At 42.2% G+C, this 22,259-nt stretch overlaps 1 protein-coding gene across 2 annotated transcripts in view; it reads left to right on the forward strand.

The window, feature by feature from the left end:
• mbtps1 (membrane-bound transcription factor peptidase, site 1) overlaps positions 1-22,259 on the forward strand; it is a 43,445-nt gene that overhangs the window by 18,586 nt on the left and 2,600 nt on the right. For both annotated transcript variants that reach the window (XM_047348983.1, XM_047348974.1), the window contains exons 8-21: positions 43-110; positions 436-538; positions 776-927; positions 4,068-4,229; positions 4,832-4,976; positions 6,150-6,338; positions 6,646-6,818; positions 6,932-7,047; positions 9,651-9,807; positions 11,726-11,850; positions 11,936-12,013; positions 12,155-12,295; positions 12,379-12,510; positions 21,867-21,993. In XM_047348983.1, coding sequence (XP_047204939.1) covers positions 43-110; positions 436-538; positions 776-927; positions 4,068-4,229; positions 4,832-4,976; positions 6,150-6,338; positions 6,646-6,818; positions 6,932-7,047; positions 9,651-9,807; positions 11,726-11,850; positions 11,936-12,013; positions 12,155-12,295; positions 12,379-12,510; positions 21,867-21,993 — 1,868 coding nt within the window. The remainder of the gene's footprint in view (positions 1-42; positions 111-435; positions 539-775; positions 928-4,067; positions 4,230-4,831; positions 4,977-6,149; positions 6,339-6,645; positions 6,819-6,931; positions 7,048-9,650; positions 9,808-11,725; positions 11,851-11,935; positions 12,014-12,154; positions 12,296-12,378; positions 12,511-21,866; positions 21,994-22,259) is intronic.

The raw sequence follows: 22,259 nt of genomic DNA on the forward strand, positions 1-22,259 counted from the left end.
GTCAATTTATTTTTGCATTTCTTCTAAATGTTTGACTGACAGGTGTGGGAGCTGACTGCCAACAAAGTGATCATGGTCTCTGCTATCGGAAACGATGGACCTCTGTATGGGTACGTTCATCTTTTTAGCTTCCAGCTGAGTTAATGTGTACAAAGATGCTCCCATGAATCCCATGTTGATCTGGTTTATGCTGATTTAGTGGGTCTTAGGAAGATGCTGTACTACCTGAGAAGCTATAAGTTGACCACCTAGCTTCAGTAGCAGCTCTGAAGTAGCACTAGAACCAATTTAGTTAATAATGAGGCGAAGGTTCCCGGTTTAATTTTTGACTTCAGGACTTTAGTTTCCATAGCTTGTGAAACAATGGTGTGTTGTTAGGATTACTATGAATGTCACTTTAGCCTTTTAAAAAGAAATTCTTGGAATGTCTTTCAGCACCCTGAACAATCCAGCCGACCAGATGGATGTGATTGGAGTTGGGGGGATCGACTTTGAGGACAACATAGCACGGTTTTCCTCCAGAGGCATGACAACTTGGGTAAGATAGTGCAGGGATGCACACATTCAGATTTCCAGATTATCTGTCCTGCTTTTATTGAGTTCATGAACCACCCTTTTGTGTACAAGTTTAACCCAATTTTTTAGAATAAAGTGAATAAAAAATAAATTGATATAATTTCCTATCTGTCAGCAGATCATGTATCAAATCTGAGTAGTGATCAATCTGATGTGCAGCTGTCATCTCGGGCTTTGCTTTTTTTTTACCGTTGTTCAGGAGTTGCCGGGGGGTTACGGCAGAGTAAAGCCTGATATCGTAACCTACGGTTCAGGAGTTCGAGGCTCAGGTTTAAAGGAAGGATGTCGCTCGTTGTCTGGGACCAGCGTGGCCTCACCTGTTGTCGCAGGTGCTGTCACACTTTTGGCCAGGTGAGATTCTTAAACCAGGTTAATCTGCCTTCAAAAAGCTAAATTTTCTGTTTTGTATTTTGCTCCTGTTTGTTCTTTTTAAGGTAGCTGTAATTAAACCTTTGCTTAAGAAACCTTCGCTTGATCGAGATGACTTAATAAATTACAAACCTATATCCAATCTTCCATTCTTATCTAAAATTCTTGAGAAAATTCAATTCAAAAATACTTTATTAATCCCAAAGGGAAATTAAATGTTGTAGCTCATTATGAAGGTTTCCTCAAAGAGCCGTTGTAGATGCTGATGGCTGTGGGCAGGAAGGATCTCCTGTAGCGCTCCGTCTTACAGCAGATCTGAAGAAGCCTCTGACTGAAGACACTGTTGTTGTAGGACAGTCTCATGAAGAGGATGCTCAGGGTTCTCCATAATGTCCTTCATTTTATGAAGAATTCTTCTTTCCACAATGATCTCCAGAGGTTCCAGAGGAGTCCCCAGAACAGAGCCAGCCTTCTTTATCAGCTTGTTGAGCTTTTTTAAGCCCCTGGCTCTGATGCTGCTTCCCCAGCAGATGATGGTAGAAGAGATCAAACTCTCCACAACAGACTTGTAGAAGATATGCAGCATCTTGCTGCAAACACCAAAGGAACTAAGCTTCCTCAAGAAGTACAGTCTGCTCTGTCCCTTCTTGTAGATGGCTTCACAGTTGCATCTCCACTATATATATACTAAATTGTTGCTAATCAAATGTGTGAGCATTTACACAGCAATGACCTGTTTAAGTTTCGGTCAGGCTTCAGAGCTCATCATAGCACTGAAACAGCTCTGCTGAAAGTCACTAATGATATTCTTATGGCCTCAGATAATGGACTTGTGTCTGTACTTGTCCTCTTAGATCTCAGTGCTGCATTTGATACAGTTGACCATAATATTCTTTTAAAAAGGCTGGAATATGCTGTAGGGATCAGGGGAACAGCGCTAGGCTGGTTTAAATCTTATCTGTCTGACAGATTCCAGTTTGTTCATGTGGAGTACCACAGGGTTCAGTACTTGGGCCAATTCTCTTTACTATTTATATGCTTCCAATAGGTCAAATTATCAGGCAGCATAGGATACATTTTCACTGTTACGCTGATGATATTCAGCTTTACTTATCCATAAATCCTGATGAGCCCAACCAGTTAGATAGACTACAAGCATGTCTTGAAGACATAAAAACTTGGATGACTTTAAATGTTCTGCTTCTAAATTCAGACAAGACAGAAGTTGTCATCTTTGGATTGGAGTCTTTAAAAAGAAACTGCTTAGTCAATCACTTAACCTGGATGGCATTAAATTGACCACTGATAATAAAGTAAAAAACCTTGGTGTTATTTTTGACCAGGACGTGTCATTTAAATCCCATATTAAACAGGACTCTTGGACTTCTGTCCAGGAGTGACACTGAAAAACTAGTCCATGCATTTGTTACTTCAAGGCTGGACTATTGTAATTCTTTACTATCAGGATATCTACAAAATGCAGTTAAAAGCCTTCAGCTGATTCAAAATGCTGCTGCAAGAGTTCTGATAAAAATTAAAAAGAGAGATCATATTTCTCCTATTTTAGCTTCCCTTCATTGGCTTCCTGTTAAATCCAGAATATAATTTAAAATTATCCTCCTCACATATAAAGCCCTTAATGATCTAGCTCCATCATACATCAGAGATCTGATTGTTCCATATGTTCCTAACAGAGCACTTCGTTCTCAGACTGCAGGTTTACTGGTGGTTCCTAGAGTCTCTAGAAGTAGATTGGGAGGCAGATCCTTTAGTTATCAGACTCCTCTCCTGTGGAACCAGCTCCCAGTTTTAGTCCGTGAGGCAGACACCCTGTCTACTTTTAAGGCTAGTCTTAAAACTTTCCTTTTTGATAAAGCTTATAGTTAGAGTTGCTTAGGTTATCCTGAGCTATCTCTGTAGTTATGCTGCTATAGGCTTAGGCTGCTGGAGGACATAATGACCACTTTCACCCGCTTCGCTACATTCTCACACTACTTTCCAATTTTGCATTATTTGCTGTTATTTCAGCTTTTAACTTTGTTCTCTCTCTTTTCTCTTCCTAGAAGCTACACCTGGCCTGACTCTGTGTCTACCTGTGACACCTTTCTGGAGAGGGACATCGTCCAAGCTTCTGCTGGCAACAACTTAATGCTCACCCTCTACCGATGATCCACATGGCCCTGTCTTTCAGTGTTTAACCCTTTCTCTCTCCTAGACATGGCGATTGACTGAGCTTCTACTGTAACTAACTCTATGTGCTCTCTTTCAGACTCTGACCTTGAAAACTGGCTCAGAGTTTATCTGTTCTTTCTTTCTAGGTGAAACGACTAAAGGAGCTACATCCATTAACATTTACTTTTCCTTCCCATAGAAAGGACTCCTGGATCAGTGCTTCTGTGTTCTCTTTGTGTCTCTGCTCTGTTCTCTCAAACCCCCAGTCGGTTGTGGCAGATGGCCGCTCACACTGAGCCTGGTTCTGCTGGAGGTTTCTTCCTGTTAAAAGGGAGTTTTTCCTCTCCACTGTCGCTACATGCATGCTCAGTATGAGGGATTGCTGCAAAGTCAACGCCAGTGACTGTTCACTGTCTCTACATGCTCATCAGGGAGGAGTGAATGCTGCAAGTCACTGACTGGATGCAATCTGCTGGGTTTCCTTAGACAGAAAAAAGCTTTACCCAATTTGAATAAATAACTGAATCTGACTGCACTGTTCAATGGTTAGGATTAATTGGATTGTATGTACCTGACTGTTGTGAAGTGCCTTGAGACGACATGTGTTGTGAATTGGCGCTATATAAATAAACTGATTTGAATTGAATTAAAAGGATTTATTGTAGATTGCTGATGCTTGACCTTGTAGTTATCTCTGGTTATGTAATCCTCTATGAGCACAGACGCATGCTGCTGATGAATTTTTGGTGTCATTCCCAGTCTTATTGGTGCAACATCCTAACAATGAAAGGTTCTCCTGTTGCAGAGCTGTACCTAAGCCTATTCGTCAGCTCATATTACTGTGTTAAACATCAGAGCCACGCATATTCTCTGTTCTGAGTTACATCCTGGTGAATCTGACACCAGCAGTTTCACAAATACATAAGAACTCTACCTTATTTCTCCTGCAGCACCGTCCTCAACCGAGAGCTGGTGAACCCCGCCTCCATGAAGCAGGCTCTGATCGCCTCCGCCCGCAGGCTTCCTGGGGTCAACATGTTTGAACAGGGCCACGGGAAGCTGGACTTGATCCGAGCCTACCAAATTCTTAACAGCTACAAACCCCAGGCCAGGTGAGCACATAGCTGTGAATGAACAAAAAAACAACCATGAGACAGAAAGCTGAGCACAGGGAGCAGGAGTTTGCAGAAATGTATTTGTTTTTATACACACACCCATAGATGATGTAACTCTGAAAGAGATCAACACAGTGGTTTTAGAGTCCTCTCTGATGAGTTTAATGCACACTGCTGGTTTACATTGAACATGTCTGATGTTTGCTGCTGTTGTTTACAGCTGGAGATGAAATTTAATTGCTCTTTGAAACAGACTTTCCCTGCAGAGACATTAATCATGCTCCGGAGGTGAAGCAATCTTTTAATCCACATTTTTATAAATCAGATTGAAACATTGAATAGATCTGATTGGACGTTGTCTCCAAGGTAAATACATAAATGTGTTTGGTGTATTTACTAAACAGTTTAACCACACACAAACAAAATACTTCATAATATTTAATCTTTGCTTTCATGTTGAATATTATTTCACAGCGTGATTTCTTCCTTCTGTCTGCTCTGACTGGTAACGTTTGACATTTAACAAAAGTCACATAAAGGTGTGATAATAGAGAAGCAGGGTTGGATATTTTTCTAAGCTGTCCTCATTTTATTCCCAGTCTGTCTCCCAGCTACATCGACCTGACTGAGTGTCCATACATGTGGCCTTACTGCTCTCAGCCAATCTACTACGGAGGAATGCCCACCATCGTTAATGTGACCATCCTCAACGGCATGGGAGTCACTGGCAGGATTGTCGATAAGGTAGGCAAACAAGATGGAGGACAATCACGTTCCTTATATTAGCACAGCCTTACCCGGGCTTATTTTATATTTTAGTTGAGTATATCTTACTTTACGTCTTAGCTTAGCTTATTTTAGATTATGTTTATATCTTGGCTATACTTAGCTTATATTTTACCTTAGTTTATACACTATGATGCTAAAAGTTCACTATCAAACCCAATTCATTGAATTCAGGTTTTTGTTTTGGGGGGTAAGCTATAATAATAATAATTATTATTATAATTATTATATCTCATTATTAATATTATGCTCAACTCCACGTCTTCGAACGTCATCTCTCTTTTACGGCCACTCTTCTCTCCTACACTATATAGTGACAGCCAGTAGCACACGCAATTTCCTCACTTAAACAGGGCAGTCTGCACCTATTTAGCTCTCCTTATTTGGAATCTTTGAAAATCAGGCCCATAGTGTGCAGAGGTTGCCAACTCCTGAAGAGTCCATAGCTACAGACCGCAAAACTTAATGTAGCTCTCAGAATGGCTCAAGAACATTGCATAGCAAACTTCAAAGCAGCTACACCCAAGCCTTATCTCACCAAGTGCAATGCCAAGTGTTGGATGTAGTGGTGTAAAGCACGCCACCACTGGACTCCAGAGCAGTGGAGAAGTGTTCTCTCGTATGCATAATCATGGCTTCTTTTTTTAGCAGAGCTGTCCAATGCACAAGTCTGGGTTTGGCAAATAGTATTAGCTTATATCTCAGCCTAGCTTTTAACTTAGTTTCGTTTTTCTTGTACCTTTTCCCAAATTACATCTTATCTTGCTTCATATGGGCTTATTTTTCTATACCATAATAAACATTTATTAAAATAGGTATTCTTTGAGTGCACATTTAGAAAATAAACTGCACTTGATTCATACTCTTTAAATCAACTGCCTTCTGTTTCATATTAGGCCTGTCCAACACTAACTGTATACATGTTCAGTTATAGTTCCTTATATCGGTTTGGTTTACATACAGTGGGGAGAACAAGTATTTGATACACTGCCATTTTTGCAGGTTGTCTGTAAATGAGTACCATATCAGACCTCTGTCTGCAACGTGTTAAAGGTTTTGCACTGTGATGAACTTAGTTCGAATAACCATCTTCCCTTTAAGCTCGCCCAGTAAATGCTTAATTCTTTTCAGCCCATCTGGCAGCCATACCTGCCTCAGAATGGTGACAACATCGACGTGGCCATCTCATACTCACCTGTGCTGTGGCCATGGGCCGGTTACCTGGCCGTGTCCATCTCTGTGGCCAAGAAAGCCGCGTCGTGGGAGGGTATCGCTCAGGGTCATGTGATGGTCACGGTTGCATCACCTGCAGAGAATGACGTGAGTCGGAGCAAAAAGACAACTGTTAACATCCATCAGATGAGCTCAGTTACAGTTTTGAATAATTGCTTAGTTAACAAACTGTATATACAAGCAGTTTTTTGCCTCCACATCGATAGCCCTTTCATTATTTCTGTATATTTATTTTTTTGTAGATGCGTCCCATTTAATAATGCCCCTTTATAGTTGTAGATATTATGTAAATTATGTTTGTTTTATGCCTTAAAGCTCCAGTGTGGATCATTTAAATTGATCCATCTATAGGCATGTACAATTAATCTCGTGTGTTCTTGCATTTCTTTTTCAGTCAGAAGTTGGAGGGGAGCTTACATCCACTGTCAAACTTCCCATCAAGGTAAGGATAGTGGCCACTCCACCTCGCAGTAAGAGGGTTCTGTGGGACCAGTACCACAATCTGCGCTACCCACCTGGCTACTTTCCTCGAGACAACCTCCGAATGAAGAACGACCCACTGGACTGGTGCGCATCTATAGAAGTTGCTCTATTTGTGACATTTTGGATGAAAGATGTTCATTTGATTGTTCCTGTAAATCAACATGGTTTAAGTTTAGTGGATATTTTTCTCGTTACAGGAATGGGGACCACATCCACACCAACTTCAGGGATATGTACCAGCACCTGAGGAGTATGGGCTACTTTGTTGAAGTTCTAGGAGCACCTCTCACATGTTTCGACGCCAGCCAGTATGGTACGGACACAGAAACCCAGCACCTGTAGAAAAATATGGATTAAACACTGAATGGTGTTTACTGGGTTTTATTTTGCTGAGGTTTTCTAAAAATATAAAAGCTGGGACATAAAATAATTTTGTTTGGCAGATTAACTCCAGCATTTCAAAAAGCAGATTCTGACTTGCTGCTCTAAACAGCATACAGCTTTTTTGAAGTAATGTAAAGTCACTTCAAACTCTACCAACGTCACTTGATTGGCTAAGGTTAGTAGTTAAACATGACATTAGAAACATTCTTGAGGGATTTTGGTCCATTTTGACAAAATAGTGACATATCGTCACACAATTGCTGCATATTTGTCACCTTAATATCAGTGACCCAACTCTCCTGTTCCACCACCTCCTGAAGGTGCTCTATTGGATTGAGATCTTGTAACTGTTGAGTATAGCTGCAACTAAAGACTATTTTGGTAATCAATTAATCTGACAACTATTTTTTAGATTAAGTGATTTAATAATCAGATAGCAAAATGTACTTAACCAAGATTTTTTACACAATTTGAACCAGGTGAAGCTAAAGCTATGCCACTTAAGGAGTTCTGGATAGAGCATATTTACATAGGTTTTCATTTTAAATGCAAAATATATATATTTTGGTACAATTTTGGCCTAATTACTGCTCTGGGTATTAAGGTTCCACACATTTTCAATGGGAGACAGGTCTGGACTGCAGGCAGGCCAGTCTAGTACCCGCACTCTTTTACACGTGCAGAACGTGTCTTGGTTTTGTCCCGTTGAAATAAGCACAGACGTCCCTGAAAAAGACGTTTGGATGGCAACATATGTTGCTCCAACACCTATATATAGGCATAAATGTTGCCTTAACAGATGTGCAAGTTAGCCATGCCATGGGCACCAACACACCATCATACCATCACAGATGCTGGCTTTTGAACTTTGCGCTGACAACAATCTGAATAGACATTTTCCTCTTTGGCCCGGAGGACACGATGCCCATGATTTCAAAAAATAATTTGAAATGTGGACTCTTCGGACCACAACACACTTTTCCGCTTTGCGTCGGTCCATCTCAGATGAGCTCGGGCCCAGAGAAGCTGGCAGCGTTTCTGGGGTTTTACATTTGTAGCTGTAGCGATGAACTGTGTTAACTGACAGTGGTTTTCTGAAATGTTCCTGAGCCCATGTGATAATATCTGTGACAGAATGATGCTGGTTTTTAATGCAGTGCCTCCTGAGGGGTCGAAGGTCACGGGCATTCACTGTTGATTTTTGGGCTTGCTGCTTACATGCAGAGATTTTTCCAGATTCTCTGAATTATGATGATTTGATGGTCTGTAGATGATGTAATCACAACATTCTTTGCAATTGGATGTTGAGAAACGTTCTTAAGCTGTTGGACTGTTTGCTCATGCAGTTATTCATAAAGTAGTGAACTTTGTTCCATTGCTTGTGAATGACTGAGCCTTTCAAGAATGCTCCTTTTGTACTCAATCAGGACACTCACCTGTTTCCAATTAACCGGGTTATGTGGAGTGTTCCAACTGGGGTTTTTTGAGCATTCCTCAACTTTCCCAATCTTTTCTCGCCCCTGTCCCAGCTTGTTCGGAATGTCTCGCAAGCATCAAATTCAAAATGAGAGAATATTTGCAATAAAACAATGAATTTTATGAGTTTGAACATTAAATGTCTTGTCTTTGTAGTGTATTCCATTGCATATAGGTTGAACAGGATTTGCAAATCATTGTATTCCATTTTTATTCATATTTTTCACAAAGACCCAACTTCATTAGAATTGTATAAAGCTGAGAATATTAAACCAGTACAAAGAGCTTGGCACCCTCCCGCCACAAAACGCCAACTGAAGCTTCTGGGTAATACCAAAAGTACGACCTCCCCACCAGGGGCGATTCCTAAGGTTAATTTCTATAAAACATGATGAAGAACTGCCCCAGAAAGCTTCCCAGGTTTATAGAAGACTTTCCTGACGTGGAAACACAGCTTAATCCACCCAAGTTCTTTCTTTTGCTAGAGAATCATTTTTGTATTTTGAATTTTGCTGCCTTTCTGGTTTAAAAATTATAAAATGAGGATGTAATTTGACATTTATGATTTAGTTATGCATGTTTTAAAAAGGCAGAAAGTCTTTTTGTTCAGTTATATCTCTGAAGACTGAAAAATCACCAATAGCAGTGGTAATGACAGTTCTGGCAGCAGTTTTGATGCTATTTTGGGCCAACTGTGGCTCAGGTGGTAGGTGTTCACCCTGAGACCGGTCGGTTGCCGATTTGAACCCCTGCTCCATCTGTCTCAGTTGTTGTGTCCTTGGCCAAGACACATTCATCGGCCTTGTGTGCTGATGGTGGTCAGAGGGCCCAATGGCGCCGATTGTATGGCTGCCTCGCTTCTGTCAGTCTGCCCCAGGGCAGCTGTGGCTACAGTGAGGTCTGAATGCGTGTATGACTGATTGTAGTGTAAAGCGTTTTGAAGTCCTAGGACTAGATAAAGCGCTATATAAGAACAGGCCATTTACCATATTACCATTTATTATTTTTTTTATGATCCTAAGGGTTTAAGCGTGATGTCGCTTTGCTTCCTTGTAGGCACGCTGTTAATGGTGGACAGTGAGGAGGAGTATTTCCCTGAAGAGATCACCAAGTTGAGGAGAGACATTGACAACGGCCTGTCGCTCATCATCTTCAGTGACTGGTACAACACCTCGGTGATGAGGAAGGTCAAGTTCTACGATGAAAACACCAGGTAACAATGTCAGAACCATACAACTCTGTAGTATATTATTATAACAGAAATAGTCTATAAATAGCTGCCTTTAAAAGTTTCAAGGGCTTATCCACATTGAGACACGTTTAACTTTGCTTTAGCTAAATCTTCATTTCCCATCTGAGAGCCTTAACACACCGTACAGCCTTTAGATACCAGTTAACTACACACTTTATGACCGACAGTGAGTAATTTAATTGCCTCTGTTGGCATTCTGCTGCAGCCGTTGTCACTCACTCACAATCAGATTAATCATAAAACTGCCTCCTTAAAAAGGCGTGGCTCGTACGATAACAATACATTTCTACAGGGCATGTAGGCGAGTGAAATTAACTTATTATTTCCTCTATAACTGTTTTATACAACCCAAAATGTTTTACATATTTATGCAAGAATAAAAATGAGTTATGATTAATATTGTTGCCTTGTACACCATTTCTGATGTCTCCATTTGAGATATTTCATTGCTCTTCATGACATGGAAATTTCTGTAAATAGAATCATCAGATACTGTATTTGGTTGTTAACTGAAAATTGTGCATTGTTGCATCATCAAAGACACCAGATAGAAAGATAAATCGATGTAAAAATATAGAATAGAGGGATCCTTTACTTGACTCTCAATGGGAAAATTCAGCGTAGTGTGCAAATCAAGCACACTCACGGGTGAAAATTTTGTTGGATAAGAATTATCCAAGGATCGGAAATGTAAATATTAAATAAAAATCTCAATAACTAAGATAAAAAAGACAGGTGATCGGTAAAATGAACACCCAGCTCTAGGGTATTTCTTAGTTTGATTGTATTTTCACACTTTTCCTCTGCGTCTTCATCCTTGTTTATTAGATAATGAAGGTGTGGATTCTGTTGTGTCCTTTTTGTGAACTTCAGGTTATATTGAAATAATTTCAGAACCTGATGAAAACCAGGTTATTTGTTAAAAACTTTATTTTTACCACGACAGCAAACAGATTGCAGTTTTTTCACTGGAAACAGAGATTGCAGTTTACCTGTTGCAGTAACAGTCTGTTATTACATAGATTGATTTAAGCACGTGAAAGGTTAGTTTATGTGTGTTTATCTCCCTAATGTTCGGTTTTTATGTGGGCCATTTGTAATTAACACATTGCAGATTGTGATTTAGTCAAAGCTGCAGCACATGCTTGTTTAAGTGGATACAGAACAACCTAAAAGGTTGGACAGATACACATAATTTTCTCAGTGTTATGGAAACAAATTTTAGTAATTACATCCTGTAGTCCAACGCTTTAGATTATGCCAGTGCTCTCGGCTGGTGTTTAATTATGCTGCACATAAATGTGAATATTTTCAATTATCACAGTGCCAAAATAGTTAACTATCAACAGCAGAATGCATCTATCTCTGTTTAGTCAACAGGTCTGTGAAATGAACAATGTGTCCTGTCGCTCGATTATTCAGCACTTCAATTATTAACATCCTATTACCTCACAAATCCGTTCAGCTGCAGCTTTATCGTGTAATAATGCTCCCAAGATGAACTGTGTGGTGCAGCTTGTTGTGTCACAGGTTCTCTCCCTGCTGCGTTATTTATGTGTCCTCCCTGTAATAGATGTTGTACATCATGGCTTCCCCCATTCAGAGCTCCTCACGCAGATAAGCATTACTCAGCTGCTCCATTTAGATCCTGCCAGAGATTAAAATACAAACTTCATTGCTTTAAAATATTTTGACTGGTAGTTCTGTTTTAATTCAATGGCATTGGCTTTTTTAAATTTTATTTTAGATAATTAAATAAATCTTCTTTCTTTAAAAACCTGCTGCAGGATCATATCAGATATTTTTGTTTGTTTTGAAGTGTTGTTTTTTTTCTTGCCTAAACTTGAAACCTGAAGTATCTCCTTACTGCAACCTGCAGGCAGTGGTGGATGCCAGACACAGGGGGCGCTAATGTGCCTGCTTTGAACGACTTGATCTCAGTGTGGGGGATGGCTTTCAGCGACGGGCTGTATGAAGGGGACTTCACCCTGGCTGATCATGATAGTAAGATTTTATCCTCTGGTCTTGTGTTGCGAGGCCTTATTGACATGGAAAATAAATAAAGCTTTTGTCTCTGGCTTTCTTGCAGTGTACTACGCCTCAGGCTGTAGCATTGCCCGTTTCCCAGAAGATGGAATTGTAATTGCCAAGAACCTAAAAGATCAAGGTACCAGAATCTCGTTTAAAGTTTTAAACCCAGCTCAGTGTAGCAGGAAGCTGGCTGGTAGCCATATACAGTCTGACAAGCAACATTTTAATCTGTGTCAGATTAAAAAAAACTGCACTGTGTGTATGTGTGTGTGTGCAGGTCTGGAAGTGTTAAAGCAGGAGACTGCTGTGGTGGAGGGAGTTCCCATCCTGGGACTGTACCAAACCCATTCAGAGGGGGGAGGTCGGATTGCTCTGTATGGAGACTCAAACTGTATCGACGACAGTCACAGACAAAAAGGTGAAATCTCTCATTTTTAATCTGTTTTCACACATTTCAAGATTCTTGTTCATGTTTTTTTATCTTTTTTGTCTATTCCTCAGACTGTTTCTGGCTACTGGATGCTCTGCTGCAGTATACTTCTTACAGTATGACCCCTCCCAGCCTCAGCCACTCCCACAGCAGAGTGGCGCCTCCTGCAGGTGCAGAGCAGCCACTGCCACAGAGACTGGAAGGTGAGGGGTAATTGTAATCATTGGATTTTTTTAGGACCTTAGTACAGTATTCAACTTTTCATCCTCAATGCATCTTTACAGAAACCTCTGATTGGACGTTACTTGTTGAACTGAGCCAGGTCATTGTTACGGCACAAATATAAACTCTGAACACAACAGTTGAAATTTCATTTAGGTAAAAGAATAAGACAGTTCTTGCATAAAAACTAGGATATCTCAGTCAAATGTCTTTCAACCCCCACGCTGTGTTCATTGGATCTGAAGTCTTGGAAAACTGGAATAGCTCTCCTTTTCCGTTACATTCTATTAAATTAGGATTGTTTAAAGATCTTTTTACTGAAACTGCTAATTGTGTTTATTTTTCTCTAAAAAGATCAAAGCTTAATTGGATTGGAGGGTTGTTAAGCAAGAAGTCCCCTTCACAAAGTTAGAACAATTCAATTTTCCAGCTGATGCAATGAAATTAATGTATTTATATTTGAGTAACTGAAACACTGTGTTTGCATAGATAACGTTTCTGAAATGTTTGTTGCTGATATTGGGATTTCTCAAGGTTATATATGCGGTCCTGTGCTTTTCAAGCTGTATTTTAATAACTTTCTGTAAGTTTGTTCAAATAATCTAACTGGTTACACAAAAATGTTTAATTGTTGATGATTTTGTTTTTGCTTTTATGCCATCTAGCTGCAGCAAACTGCAAATAAAAAGTACAGGTCCTTCTCAAAATATTAGCATATTGTGATAAAGTTCATTATTTTCCATAATGTCATGATGAAAATTTAGCATTCATATATTTTAGATTCATTGCACACTAACTGAAATATTTCAGGTCTTTTATTGTCTTAATACGGATGATTTTGGCATACAGCTCATGAAAACCCAAAGTTCCTATCTCACAAAATTAGCATATTTCATCCGACCAATAAAAGAAAAGTGTTTTTAATACAAAAAACGTCAACCTTCAAATAATCATGTACAGTTATGCACTCAATACTTGGTCGGGAATCCTTTTGCAGAAATGACTGCTTCAATGCGGCGTGGCATGGAGGCAATCAGCCTGTGGCACTGCTGAGGTCTTATGGAGGCCCAGGATGCTTCGATAGCGGCCTTTAGCTCATCCAGAGTGTTGGGTCTTGAGTCTCTCAACGTTCTCTTCACAATATCCCACAGATTCTCTATGGGGTTCAGGTCAGGAGAGTTGGCAGGCCAATTGAGCACAGTGATACCATGGTCAGTAAACCCTTTACCAGTGGTTTTGGCACAGTGAGCAGGTGCCAGGTCGTGCTGAAAAATGAAATCTTCATCTCCATAAAGCTTTTCAGCAGATGGAAGCATGAAGTGCTCCAAAATCTCCTGATAGGTAGCTGCATTGATCCTGACCTTGATAAAACACAGTGGACCAACACCAGCAGCTGACACGGCACCCCAGACCATCACTGACTGTGGGTACTTGACACTGGACTTCTGGCATTTTGGCATTTCCTTCTCCCCAGTCTTCCTCCAGACTCTGGCACCTTGATTTCCGAATGACATGCAGAATTTGCTTTCATCCGAAAAAAGTACTTTGGACCACTGAGCAACAGTCCAGTGCTGCTTCTCTGTAGCCCAGGTCAGGCGCTTCTGCCGCTGTTTCAAGTTCAAAAGTGGCTTGACCTGGGGAATGCAGCACCTGTAGCCCATTTCCTGCACACGCCTGTGCACGGTGGCTCTGGATGTTTCTACTCCAGACTCAGTCCACTGCTTCCGCAGGTCCCCCAAGGTCTGGAATCGGCCCTTCTCCACAATCTTCCTCAGGGTCCGGTCACCTCTTCTCGTTGTGCAGCGTTTTCTGCCACACTTTTTCCTTCCCACAGACTTCCCACTGAGGTGCCTTGATACAGCACTCTGGGAACAGCCTATTCGTTCAGAAATTTCTTTCTGTGTCTTACCCTCTTGCTTGAGGGTGTCAATAGTGGCCTTCTGGACAGCAGTCAGGTCGGCAGTCTTACCCATGATTGGGGTTTTGAGTGATGAACCAGGCTGGGAGTTTTAAAGGCCTCAGGAATCTTTTGCAGGTGTTTAGAGTTAACTCGTTGATTCAGATGATTAGGTTCATAGCTCGTTTAGAGACCCTTTTAATGATATGCTAATTTTGTGAGATAGGAATTTTGGGTTTTCATGAGCTGTATGCCAAAATCATCCGTATTAAGACAATAAAAGACCTGAAATATTTCAGTTAGTGTGCAATGAATCTAAAATATATGAATGTTAAATTTTCATCATGACATTATGGAAAATAATGAACTTTATCACAATATGCTAATATTTTGAGAAGGACCTGTAGTCTGTATTCCTAAAGCTGGCATACAGTGACTGAAATGCTCATGTTCATTAGTGTGCACGGTCCTTTTTAATAATTAAGATTAAATATAGAATTATTACCAGCTAGTAGCTACATTTGATATTGTCAATGATTGATGAATACTAATTCCACATATTGGTCCTTTTCTCAGTTCTCCATTTTGTAAAGTAAATGTTTAAATGTTAAAACATTTCATAGCTAAATGAAATCCTCCAACAAGATGTCTGCTGGGGGGGAAGGAGCCTGAGCTTGTGCGGGAGGTCGAGAGATATCGACTAGAAATAGTCGGGCTCGCCTCCATGCACAGCGTGGGCTCTGGAACCCATTTCCTTGAGAGGGGTTGGACTCTCTTCTACTCTGGAGTGGCCCACGGGGAAAGGCGGCGGGCTGGTGTGGGTTTGCTTGTTGCCCCCCAGCTCAGCCGTCTCGTGTTGGGGTTTACCCCAGTGGATGAGAGGGTTGTATCCCTGCGCCTTCGGGTTGGGGAGAGGTCTCTGACTATCATTTCAGCCTACGGGCCGAGTGGTAGTGCAGAGTACCCTGCCTTCTTGGCGTCCCTGTCGGGGGTGCTGGATAGTGCCCCTCCCGGGGACTCCATTATTCTGCTGGGGGACTTCAACGCCCACGTGGGGAACGACAGTGACACCTGGAGAGGCGTGATCGGGAGGAATGGCCTCCCCAATCTGAATCCGAGTGGTGTTTTGTTATTGGACTTCTGTGCCAGTCACGGATTGTCCATAACGAACACCATGTTCAAACATAAGGGTGTCCATCAGTGCACTTGGCACCAGGACACCCTAGGCAGGAGGTCGATGATAGACTTTGTTGTCGTATCATCAGACCTTCGGCCGCATGTTTTGGACACTCGGGTGAAGAGAGGGGCTGAGCTGTCCACTGATCATCACCTGGTGGTGAGTTGGATCCGCTGGAGGAGGAGAAAGCCAGACAGACTTGGCAGGCCCAAGCGCATAGTGAGGGTCTGCTGGGAACGCCTGGCGGAGCCCTCGGCCAGGGATGTATTCAACTCTCACCTCCGGGAGAGCTTCGACCAGATCCCGGGGGATGTTGGAGACATAGAGTCCGAGTGGACCATGTTCTCTGCATCTATTGTCGATGCTGCTGCCCATAGCTGCGGCCGTAAGGTCTGCGGTGCCTGTCGTGGCGGCAATCCCAGAACCCGGTGGTGGACACCGGCAGTAAGGGATGCTGTTAAGCTGAAGAAGGAGTCCTATTGGCTGTGGTTGGCTTGTGGGACTCCCGAGGCGGCTGACGGGTACCGTGAGGCCAAGCGTGCTGCGGCCCGGGCTGTGGCAGAGGCAAAAACTCGGGCCTGGGAAGAGTTCGGTGAGGCCATGGAGAAGGACTACCGGTTGGCCTCGAAGCGATTCTTGCAAACCGTCCGGCGCCTCAGGAGGGGGAAGCAGTGCTTTGCCAACACTGTTTATAGTGGGGGCAGGAGACTGCTGACCTCGACTGAGGACATTATCGGGCGGTGGAAGGAGTACTTCGAGGATCTCCTCAATCCTGCCATCACGCATTCCGTGGTGGAAACAGAGGCTGGGGACTCGGGGTTGGACTCTTTCATCACCCAGGCTGAAGTCACCGAGGTGGTTAAAAAGCTCCGCGGTGGCAAGGCTTCGGGGGTGGATGAGATCCGCCCTGAGTACCTCAAGTGTCTGGATGTTGTAGGGCTGTCATTGTTGACACGCCTCTTCAACACTGTGTGGCGGTCGGGGACAGTGCCTCTGGACTGGCAGACTGGGGTGGTGGTCCCCCTTTATAAGAAGGGGGACCGGAGGGTGTGTTCCAACTACAGGGGGATCACACTCCTCAGCCTCCCTGGTAAGGCCTACGCCAGGGTATTGGAGAGGAGAGTCCGACCGATAGTCGAACCTCGGCTTCAGGAGGAACAGTGTGGTTTTCGTCCCAGCCGTGGAACACTGGACCAGCTCTATACCCTCTACAGGGTGCTCGAGGGTTCATGGGAGTTTGCCCAACCGGTTCACATGTGTTTTGTGGACCTGGAGAAGGCATTTGACTGTGTCCCTCGTGATGCCCTGTGGGGTGTGCTCCAGGAGTATGGAATCAGGGGCCCTTTATTAGGGGCCATCCGGTCACTGTACGAGCGGAGCAGGAGTTTGGTCCGCATTGCCGGCACTAAGTCGGATCTGTTCCCAGTGCATGTTGGACTCCGGCAGGGCTGCCCTTTGTCACCGGTCCTGTTCATAACTTTTATGGACAGGATTTCTAGACGCAGCCAAGGCCCGGAGGGGGTCTGGTTTGGGGACCAGTGGATTTCGTCTCTTCTCTTTGCGGATGACGTGGTCCTGCTGGCCCCCTCTAGCCAAGACCTACAGCATGCGCTGTGGCGGTTCGCAGCCGAGTGTGAAGCGGCTGGGATGAGGATCAGCTCCTCCAAGTCCGAGGCCATGGTACTCGACCGGAAAAGGGTGGCTTGTCCTCTTCAGGTTGGAGGGGAGTTCCTGCCTCAAGTGGAGGAGTTTAAGTATCTCGGGGTCTTGTTCACGAGTGAGGGAAGAATGGAGCGGGAGATCGACAGACGGATCGGTGCGGCTGCCACAGTAATGGGGGCGCTGTGCCGGTCCATTGTGGTGAAGAGAGAGCTGAGCCGAAAAGCAAAGCTCTCAATTTACTGGTCGGTCTACGTTCCTACCCTCACCTATGGCCATGAACTTTGGGTCATGACCGAAAGAACGAGATCACGGATACAAGCGGCTGAAATGAGCTTCCTCCGTAGGGTGGCCGGGCACTCCCTTAGAGATAGGGTGAGGAGCTCGGCCATCCGGGAGGAGCTCGGAGTAGAGCCGCTGCTCCTCCACATCGAAAGGAGCCAGTTGAGGTGGCTCGGGCATCTATACCGGATGCCTCCTGGACGCCTTCCTCGGGAGGTGTTCCGGGCACGTCCCACCGGGAGGAGGCCCAGGGGACGACCCAGGACACGCTGGAGGGGCTATGTCTCTCGGCTGGCCTGGGAACGCCTTGGGCTCCCCCTGGAGGAGCTGGAGGAGGTGTCTGGAGAGAGGGACGTCTGGGCGTCTCTGCTGAGTCTGCTGCCCCTGCGACCCGGTCCTGGATAAGCGGAAGACGACGAACGAACGAACGAACGGAAACAAAATGGGGGGAAATGTTGGTGGCTTTAAAACTGGAACTTTTTAAAAACTGAAATTCTGTATCATCTAGTGTTATTTATATATATTGAAAAACTTCAACACCAGCAGAAACAACAACTAGAAAAATTTGCATTTCTTGCGAAAATGTAGTGTGAATGTTGTAAGCTGAATTTTTTAGCTGAAAGCTGGCAGAAACAAGCTGAAATTGACTGCAGAAAATCTGCTGAAATCTGATAAATTAGTAGAAATAGCAGAAAATGCACAGAAAAACTCTCATCTGATCTGTTTGAGCAGGAAGACTATTAGCTATAAAACAGCTTTACAATGTAAAGTTACCTCAAACCTACTTGTTGAAAGAGTTGTTGAAATGCAAGAACTGACAAAAACTTTAAAAAAGCTGGAAAGAGCTGCCATAGATGAGCTGAAAAAGCATAGACTGAAACAAAAATATAGCCTAAGAAGTTAGTCAGTGCTAAAATACATAAAACATTGCAGACATTTCAGAAAAAAATGAACTAACAACGAATACACTGAAGAAACACAAAAACAAACAAGAAATTGCCTCAAAAACGCAAAAGTGTTCTTCAGCCAAGAGAGAAGAGAGGAGAAAGAGAAGCTAAAATGATAACATTAGCATATTGGCTATCACTAGCATGAAGGCTGATATTAATTTAACCCATCTACCATGCAAAAAGCAATATATAAGCTAAAATTCAATAAAATGGTAATGCTTACTACAGCGTATATTCAAAAGTCTATGAAATTGCCGTTTAAAACTATTCACTCTTCAGCATTCACACAATAATAATAGTAATAAACTAGAACATTTCGGAAGAAATTTAGACGGGGCCTGCCTTTTGGTGCGAGCTTCTCAGACCAGAGCCAAAGGTTGTGGTACAGAACCAAAGCAACAGAACGGTGTGCATCATGACTGAGAGTAGAAGGTTAAGATGTCTATCTAGACCTGTTCTTGTTTCACCAGTAATCATGTGTTCTTGCATTGCTTTGGCAGTTGACAATAAATAAAAAGCCCAGTTTAGAGATGTGTAGTAATAGGTGCCACCAGGCAATGGCATGGGAGTCAGGCCACTCACTGTTCTCCCTTCATTGCTATGGCAGGCCCCAACCAAGGAATGTTGAGACTTTTATTTTGTAAATATCAGTGAGTTTATTTTGAAAGGATAAAGTAGATCCATTTCCATCACAGAGTCCTAGCAATATTGTTAAGACCAATGCTGCAATTATCGCTGTGTGAAATATGAAGACGTTTATTTTGTAGGGTATGTCTAGGTGTTGTTTTGAAAGTCCAGTATAGTTGTCCTTTTAGGTCTGGCGTACTTGCACTAGATATAAAGAACCTGCTTAAAAAATGAGCTTAAAAAATCAATACAAACTATAGAACGCTGAGGCTTTTAAAATATAAAGGCCTTTATTTTGTAGAGCATGTTTTGTCTTATTTTGAAAGTCCAGCAAGGTTGTCCTTTCAGGTCTGGGTTAGTTCTGTTAGTTGTTCTAAAATCATTGTCTGTGCTATTATCAGCTTAAAAATCATTAGTAACTATGGAAGGTTGAGGCTTTTATTTTGAAATTTTCACTAAGCCTTATTTTAAAGGGCTGACTTGGTCCTATTTCCTACACTGGATGAGCTCCAACATTAGTGTGAAGCCCAGTGCTGCAATTTTCTATAGTTTAAAATGTAAAGGCTTTTATTTTGTAGAGCATGTTTTGTCTTATTTTGAAAATCTAGCAGGTTTGTCCTTTCAAGTTTGGGTTATTTCCATTAGTCATATAGAACCTGCTTGCTCGTCTGAAATCATTGTGTATGCTATTATCAGCTTTAAAAAATCATTTGTAAATATGGAAGGTTGATGTTCAGTGTGAAAAAAAGGCTTTTATTTTGTAGAGTATGTGTAGGTCTTATTTTGAAAATCTAGTGTGATTGTCAGCTATGACTGACTTATTGGCTATGTGCACAATATGGCGACCGCTAACTTCCGGTCAAAAGTTGTGAGGGCGGGAACTTCCAGGTAAACGTCCCTGTCATTCAGGTTGGATTATTTTGATAGCAACCAGTGGAAAGAAATAGGTATGTCAATTGTCCAGAGGAAAAAACAATGCTATCAGCGTGTGTGTGGATCGTCGCTACAATGTTGTGTACCTCGATGTTCGTGTTCCTCACGCTATAATTCTAAAGTTAGCTTTCACAGCTTCCCTGCTGATAATGTAGCACGTCAGCAATGGCTAGCCAAAATCCGGAGGGATAACTTTAGTCCCATTAGAGACACACGGGTATGTAGCCGACATTTCTTACCCGAGGATCTGATAGATACACCGGGGCGGAGGAGATGGTTAAAAAGGGTGCTATTCCCATTTTGTTTGAGTGGAACAACTACTCGTTGCCTCTGACTCTCTGTCAGAGGTTACTTAAGGTCACTGGCAGCTGTGTTCTGTTGCTATGGTAATTAATGAGCACCAGCTGCTGTTTCTCACTGCACCACACTTTGTGTCTCATCCTGGTCTGGCTTTATAACATGGTGGCACATGCTCCCGAACTACTGCCCATAACTTGGAAACCGTAGGGGTTATCAACGTCATTTTTGGACGGGTTTTATCCAAACGGACAGGGGAACGACAATATTAACGCATTTTTGTTAAAAATATAATAATAAAGGCACGACACTAGGTGAAAAAAGGGGAAAAATTGAGAAAAACACAAAAATGCCTGAACATGCTCTCAAACACCGTTTAATACCTCAGAAACTATAAGGGCTATCAATTTGATTCATGCAGTGTATTAATCAGCAGGCCTTGGTGAACAATCATGGAGCTTTTCAATTTTTCACAAAAATCTGTCTGGGAGGTGTGATCCTGTGAAAAAGTGGATAATTCTAACCATTTTAAACCTGAGTGAAGGTGAATTTTTCACTGTCAAACAAACCTACTTCACAAGGAAACGATAAAAGGTATCCAAATAATTTTTGGACAGTAGGTATCAGCAGGGATCAGTGAACAATCCTGGAGATTTTCATGTGTCTACATAAATCCGTGTAGAAGTGACAGTGTAGAAAAGTGGATAATTTTGAATTTTTTTAATTTCAAGCGATTTTGGGAAGGACAGATTTGGTACTCCTAAACAAACCTTTTTTATGACAAAACGGTAAAAGGTATCAAACAAATTCATTCACTGTGAGTGCCAGCAAGGTCTGAAAATAAATCTGCACAAGGCTCATGTCTCTACCTCGAACGGTTTACGAGAGGCGGCAATTCGAAAACGTGAGTTTAAAGATTTTTTGCTCTGATTTATTTCTGAAATTCCTATAGGTTTTCCATTCAGGGTGTGTTGAATTTGTGTCGCTCCCGGGCATGTTGCGTGAAATCCGTTAGTCCCACATTAGTGAGGGTGACATTTTCTGAATCACGAAAGAACATCCTACATTTACCTAATTTGAGCAAGTGAGGAGAGTTTGTTCGTACTTTCTCAGGTTATTCAACAACCTAGAGTGTACACTCTACCAACTGATGAATTTTGCCATAGGATTACATTATAAAATCAAAAACGTCAAAAATCTCGCCTAAAATATGAATCGCGATTGTAGAAGAACCGTAATAGATATCAAAAGCTGAATCATTTGAAGATAGCTTAATGTCTTGTGAACATTGCCTTCAGCATTCACACAATTATTAGCCAAGTTAATGATACTGGACAAACTCCATAAATGGCATAAACAGAGGTTGTTTTCTTGACTTCACTGCAGAATTGTTGAACCCCAGCTAACACACGAAACTTTCTCCATCTCAGATGTGACGGTCCCTTTCAGGAACGGCTTACCTTCTGTCTTTGTCTGCTTTTATAGTTATAATTACACATTACTTGAATTCCCCAGGGAACCACCTGTACCGCTACTCCAAGGTTCTGGAAGCTCACCTGGGAGACCCCAAGCCACGCCCCCTACCAGCGTGCCCCCACCTGTCCTGGGCAAAGCCACAGCCACTCAATGAGACAGCCCCCAGGTAACTCCAAGTCTGACTTAGTTTACACTTCATGGATCATTAATGTTATATTAGTTATGGATGAACTATTGTTTTGGTTTTTTTTTTTCTCCTGATGAGGTCATTATTTTATCAGAGCTGAATATTAATAGTAGGAATGATCCTTATGTAAATGATTTAGTGATTTATTGAAGCCCTCGATTTGCATAAAGTCCTCTAAAAAGAATTAAAATGTGTTCTTTCTCTAAACGGCTCCTTCAAAGTTGCTTTAACACACACTTTCCGCT

The sequence above is a fragment of the Girardinichthys multiradiatus genome, chromosome 2 (assembly GCF_021462225.1).
Source record: "Girardinichthys multiradiatus isolate DD_20200921_A chromosome 2, DD_fGirMul_XY1, whole genome shotgun sequence".
Lineage (NCBI taxonomy): Eukaryota > Metazoa > Chordata > Actinopteri > Cyprinodontiformes > Goodeidae > Girardinichthys > Girardinichthys multiradiatus.